The following is a 6793-nucleotide window of genomic DNA, read 5'->3' as shown; positions in this document are numbered from 1 at the left end:
TGAATCTCATTTATTTACCCCGATGCCCCCTCTGACATGCATCTTTGTTTTTGCAGGAAGCTCCGCTGAATTGCAAATGAAACGGCTGGAGGAAAAGGCTTTAGAAAGATGAATTTCCACCCGAGATTTTACTGAGGTAGCACTTTGGCCTGTTGCAAACACCTTTGAGAAAATAGAAATATCTCAGGGCGAGGTCTTTATAAACGGATAGATTTTGGTGAATAAGTGAAATTTGGTCCAATGCAAAACCTGTGGAAAAAATACGAAAGAATAGATCTCAGTGCAGTATTATTAAAATCGCATTGTGGTTAAATAACATTTTATTAATAATATTGTAATATTAATAACGTTGAATTTTGGTATAACAAAAGCTCCGCTGAAATAAAATGAGTAAAGTGGACATGAACGCTGGATACTAATAAAACTGCAAATTGTTGTTATACCAGAACCGCAGGGTGTGCAAAACTTAATCTGCCCTTTAAAGAAAAAAAAAAAAATGATGCCAGCCGCTCGTCCCACATTTAATCCTAAGCAAACTTGACTCTAAGCTACAGTCTTTACACGAAGCGGACTGTTCGTCGGACCCATTAACTTTAAATAGCGAGTAATGAAGGGTAAAATGGGTTGAGCAACTCACCTGGATGCATCAGATTTTATTCGCGGCCGAAAGTCGCTTAGCGGTAATGGGATTAGACACCTGCGAGGCCTCGCTGTGTGCGAGGACGGCTGAGGAATCGCAGCAAAGATTCGCCGCAATCTTGATTTACGTTCGCATGCTGGACCAACAAAGCCTGAATTAGCCTTCTGGGTGGAGCGCCCTTCTGGAGACGTCCTCCTCCTCCTCCTCCTCCTCCGTCCTCTCGTTGGCCGTCGAGAAATATGCATTGATCATTTTGTGCGCATATTGATGCGATTACCAGTTATAAAGTCCCTCCTCGGCCGTTTTATAAGAATCTTTTGACTTCGGACGGGAGAGATTAGTGACTGCATGAATGCAGATCAACACCATTTGTCCGCACTTTTTTTTTTCGCTTATGCTGCTCGAGGTACTTTTTTTTTTCGCTTATGCTGCTCGAGGTAGCCAACACTTTTCTTAAGAATGATCGGCTCAAGACGAGTGGGATTAGTAACTGCTTGAATGCAATTGAACATCATTTTTCTGTAGTCTTTTCATCGCGGAGACTTACGAGGGTCAAAACTCTTTGTGGGGATCTTTGGCTCCGGACAAAAGAGATGAACGCTCGAATGTATCTCGAGCATTCTTTCTCTTCATTTTCGAGGTGAAACTGACAGCTGAAGATAAGATCGTATAATATGCTACATAATAATGGTTAACAAAAAGAATCAGCCTCTTTTAACGGCTGTCGTTTATTTGGTTTAGTCGCGGAATGAACTTGCCCATTCTGTCATGATTTAATACTATTTTTCTGGCTTATTCAAGTAAAGGTACACAGCCTTAATATGGAGTGCGTGCGTATGTGTTTGTTTATTCACATATTTACATGTCAGGGTGTAAATAGACAAATACACATAACGTGTGTTTGTTTATTGACATATTGATAAAAAACAGAACATTGAGCTTCAAGTCTTCTCAGGAAAGGGAATTGAAAGCATTCTTTAACGTTTTCTATATATATATATATATATATATATATATATATATATATATATATATATATATATATATATGTATATATATATATATGTATATATATATATATATATATATATATATATATATATATATATATATATATAAATTCAATGAATATATAGTAATAGCAAAATAGCAGTAATCATATTTAGTAATATCCATAACAATAGTAACAACTGTGGTAGTAGTATTGTTTGTAAAGCTGTAAAGATAACATTGTTTAAATGCACCATTTGTGAATACTTGGAAAAATGACAAAGGTTGAAAATAAAAAAAAACCGTTATTCAGTTTTTCATGGACATGAAAATATGGTAAACATATTCAGATTTTCACATTGGTGTTTGAACACCGCCATGTTTATCTGTCAATCATCCTATTAACACAGGATCACGCGAAATCCCGCAGCCAGGTCTTTGTGATTTTTTTGCATTTTATAACTTTTTTTTTTGTTAGCCTTCACCAAACGACCAATACAGAGGGTTTTGGCTGTGATCCGGATTTGGTACGGTTTCAAATCACCAGTTCTTTTCCTTTATTTTCGCGCGTATTCGACCTTTCAGTCGAATGATTTACTTTGGGTACGGCTTCAAAACCATCCACAGTCTCTCTTTGTCGCGGCTTCTCTTCGTATTTGTGTTATCGATCATCTTTTGGTGCAGTTTCAAAACGAATCGTAATCTCCTTATTGTCCGTTTTCCTTTTTCCTTTTTTTTTGTGACGTACCTTTCTTTGTATGTTTTTATCTACTGCATTTGTAAATGTCCTGTCAGAAAATATGGCAGTAAGTGATTTTGCAGTTGCATTCCTCTGCTATTGAATGAACTATGAGGCTTTTTATTTTCTTGTTTAATACTTTGTGATAAAGGTGGAATCTATGCCCTGTTTACTATGAATGCTGCACACTCAACAAATAAATGCTCGTATACACAATACTCTCACAGATTATCTTTAAAAAGGTTAAGAATATGTCATCCCGAATTTGGTTCGATTTTAAATCGCCCTCTCTTTCCCTCGTTTATTATGTATTAGTTTTCTTTACTCTCTTATCTTTTTCTCTTTTATCAATAGGCCTCCGAATGTTATCGTGACAAAAATTAACAAGGACTAACAGGAAAATTTATGAATAAATTGTAGAGATCTTTTATGGTTCCAAAGACGCCCATTTTCCATATGCTTCTTCCGTGTTGCAAGTTTTTTTTTTTCACTCTCATAGCTCCTGTACCATTTCATATCAAAGATAAGCTTACTACTTGTAAGTCTTAATCGCAGGACCTTCATTTTGATTGATCCATCCACAATTTTTCTCTGAAATTAGTACGATATATTAAATGGAATTGCATGAATGTGATTCGGCAATTTTAGTGTACTTATGAGCTGAACTTCACTGATGTTCTAAAGGTTCTTTTAGCATCGTAAGATATTTCTTCTTATTTTTTTCCTCTTCGACTAAATATTTTTTTCTGCGTATGCTCTGGGAATGACCGGCTGCTATCTTAAAAATATCTAAAACTTCAAGATCGATATTCGTGGGACTGACAGGAGCCATATGCACTTCGGCACCTTTTCTTCGAGTGGTTTTCGTTTTTTAGCGATTTCAGGCACGTCGCATCTCCTCACCAGCGGTTGAGAATTATCGAAATACTTCCTGAGGTATCCGTTGTTCCACCTTTTACAGCGCTTAGAATTCAAGCAAAGGACGACTCTAAGCAAAGGAATTGGGACAATCTTGGTTCATTTCACTAGGCTCCTCCCCATTTGACGTGCGAGTTTTTCATTAGAATATCTTTGTTTTCACATCGTCAGAACATAATTGAATTGTCACGTGTGTTGCCTCCATCACATAAATAGATAAAGTCGTTTATGTTCATGAGATTTTTTCGAGACACTTGAGAATCTATAATTTAATTATCAAAAGAATTTCCAGTAGCCACGACGGAGATCAGACAAACTGTGACTAAACCCCGATAACTGACAAGAAAGGAAGATAACAGAGAAGCCAAAGTTATTCAGAGTTAGCTTGTGATTTTAATCGCAGTCTAAAAGATTAGGAACTTTGGAGTGGTAATAGAAGATAACACCTATAGATGAAAGCTCTTGAATGTATGAAAGCAATTCCCTTGCTTAAACTTCTTGGGCCTAACCAAATATAAATAAGAAATAAATAATTTAAAAACTGAAAAATCTCCTCTACATCATCCCCGCTAAATGACAAACATGAAAAATTGCCATTCTGCTTTACATTACATTTATATATGCAATTATGAATAGCATATGTAATTTTTTAACTCTAAATATGTGGTATAGCTATCTCACGCACAGTAAATAAAAGTACAGGATTAAAAAATGAGTAATAAATATTATATTTATTTTGAAATTATTTTGAGCTTATTTTATATTTTATATTTTTTTGAATTGAGTAGAAGTTGGAACGTTAATTAAGGTAAACCATCCGTACAAACTTTTAATTTTTCATATCTGCTCCTATTGCAAATGCCAAACCAGCCTCCTCAGAATTGCTGGGGATCGTCCTTACGGAAAGCGAGTATCTGCCGTAGGTCTCATTTTAAAAGAATTGTGAAAACCTTCCCCGAAAGATCTGATAAATTTTATTTTTGGTATTGCCAATTCCACGCATGTATTCTGTAGGTGCTGCCATTAGGTCGTGGACATCCCGATTTCACTTTCTCGTGGGAAAAAAAAAAACAGAAAACAATTTAGCCCTTGATTTTGGCAAGGAAAGGTTTAGAGTATTTCATCATAAATCTTGACTTATTTGACCAAGAAAGTAAATTGGTTTAGTATCGAACGTCATTCCCTTTAAAATAATAAGAAGATTATTGGTTAAAATAAAAACATTTTCTGTGTTGGACTATTTGCGTTGGTGTTCTTTCAAGCTTAGCGATTTATTTTATTTATTTATCTAAAACATATAAGGTCGGTATCGAATATTAGATAACACTACATTGCACTCACTGCGACACTAATGCGTTACGCTGAATTGCAACTTTACAAATAATTCGTTGGTTTTTTTTTAGGAACCTTCCCAATCAGGTCGACCTGTATATGCTGGATTCTGACACCAATTTTTCCTCTTATGGTTTTACCATTAATACAAACCTTTTTTTTTATATTTATTTATTTATTTTTTTGCCTCCGTGGTTCAACCTTGCTGGAGGCCCCTTTTCGGGAGGATTGGTTTGTCATGGAAGTCGTCGAAAGATCTGTAATTGCACTTAGCCTTATCGCCCACCGCCATCTCGTCCCCCTCCCCGGGTCGGCGGGGAGGAAAAATCTCTATGTTCCAGATCGTAAAATACGAGGCGATGTCCCTCACCGAGGGAGAGAGAGAGAGAGAGGGACTCGTTATTGACATACGAGTTCTCGAAGCCGATCATTTCGGGATTCGGTCGCCCGGGCTGCTGCGGAGTCAAGGTCTACGAGTGGTCATGCCGGGCGACCTATATTGTCATTATCAAGGTCTTGGCCATTATTCCGACGGAGGACGTGTGTTCTCCCGTGGGTTCGCCTGCCACGGAGGGGGTGTTCGAGGGAGGGAGGAGGGAGGGAGTGAGGATGGGCAGCGTCTGTCTTGATGGCTATATGCTCCGTGCAATTAGCGACGGTCGCGTCGCCTAGTTAATGGGGGTTCACAAATAACGTTTTAATTTCAGGAATTATTAGAATCGGCGCGGCTCGGCTGACAGAGAGAGAGAGAGAGAGAGAGAGAGAGAGAGAGAGAGAGAGAGAGAGAGAGAGAGAGAGAGAGAGAGAAATGGTTCTAATTTTAGGATAATTTTTTTTAGCTTTGATTTCAGGAGAGAGAGAGAGAGAGAGAGAGAGAGAGAGAGAGAGAGAGAGAGAGAGAGAAATGTTCTAATTTGAGACAGTTTTTTTTAGCTTTGATTTCAGGAGAGAGAGAGAGAGAGAGAGAGAGAGAGAGAGAGAGACTGAATATTCAGAATTATTCGGCTCAGTTTTGATTCTCAGGAGAGAGAGAGAGAGAGAGAGAGAGAGAGAGAGAGAGAGAGAGAGAGAGAGAGAGAGATTAGACGCAAAGCAAGTGGTAATAACGCGTTATCTTTAATTAAGAAGAACATGAAAATCAAAAGATGAGGAAGGAATGGAACTTCCAGTAACAATATTGAATTTATGGATTTTTATGTCGTTGATATATCAGATTTCGAAGGGGCGAGGGAGCTGGAACAGAAAAGGAGACCTGTATTCGGAGGGAAATAATCAATAGCTAAAAAGTAAAAAAAAAATAGGCTGTGGGGAGAAATTACTTTAACAGTACGAGAGAGAGAGAGAGAGAGAGAGAGAGAGAGAGAGAGAGAGAGAGAGAGAGAGAGAGAGAGAGAGAGAGTGGAAATTAAAGGAAGGGAATCGACCAGAAATATAGCCGTGTAAGAGAGAGAGAGAGAGAGAGAGAGAGAGAGAGAGAGACGTGGAAATTAAAGGAAGGGAATCGACCAGAAATATAGCCGTGTAAGAGAGAGAGAGAGAGAGAGAGAGACGTGGAAATTAAAGGAAGGGAATCGACCAGAAATATAGCCGTGTAAGAGAGAGAGAGAGAGCGAGAAAGGAGAGAGAGAGAGAGAGAGAGAGAGAGAGAGAGAGAGAGAGAGAGAGAGAGAGGTGGAAGTTAAAGGAGGGGAATCGACCAGAAATATAGCTGTGTAAGAGAGAGAGAGAGAGAGTTGGGAATTAAAGGAGAAGAAACGACCAGAAATATAGCTGTGTAAGAGAGAGAGAGAGAGTTGGAAGTTAAAGAAAAAGAATCGACCAGAAATATAGTTGAATATGAGAGAGAGAGAGAGAGAGAGAGAGAGAGAGAGAGAGAGAGAGAGAGAGAGAGAGTTGGAAATTACAGGAAAAGAATGGTCCAGAAATATAGCTGTATAAGAGAGAGAGAGAGAATTGGAAATTACAGGAAAAGAATCCACCAGAAATATAGCTGAATAAGAGAGAGAGAGAGAGAGAGAGAGAGAGAGAGAGAATGCAAAGCTCGTAAAATACAATAGGCGATGTTGCAAGTCACCGCCAGTATGACACATGATAACCCGTTGTGTTTTGATGATAAACATTAGCGAAGTAGGGTGCTGTGTCATTTTCCTCTCTGCGCACACAAGGCTATAGAA

At 38.2% G+C, this 6793-nt stretch overlaps 1 protein-coding gene across 1 annotated transcript in view; it reads right to left on the bottom strand.

Annotated features, from left to right (window-relative positions):
- The window catches only part of LOC136827068 (chromo domain-containing protein cec-1-like), a 2739-nt gene extending 1854 nt beyond the window's left edge, over positions 1-885 (bottom strand). The window contains exon 1 of the mRNA XM_067084821.1: positions 638-885. Within this exon, the coding sequence (XP_066940922.1) occupies positions 638-885 (248 nt within the window). The remainder of the gene's footprint in view (positions 1-637) is intronic.
- Positions 886-6793: the final 5908 nt, after the last annotated feature.

The sequence above is a fragment of the Macrobrachium rosenbergii genome, chromosome 41, assembly GCF_040412425.1.
Source record: "Macrobrachium rosenbergii isolate ZJJX-2024 chromosome 41, ASM4041242v1, whole genome shotgun sequence".
Taxonomy (NCBI): domain Eukaryota; kingdom Metazoa; phylum Arthropoda; class Malacostraca; order Decapoda; family Palaemonidae; genus Macrobrachium; species Macrobrachium rosenbergii.
This window is presented reverse-complemented; position numbering and strand designations above follow the sequence as displayed.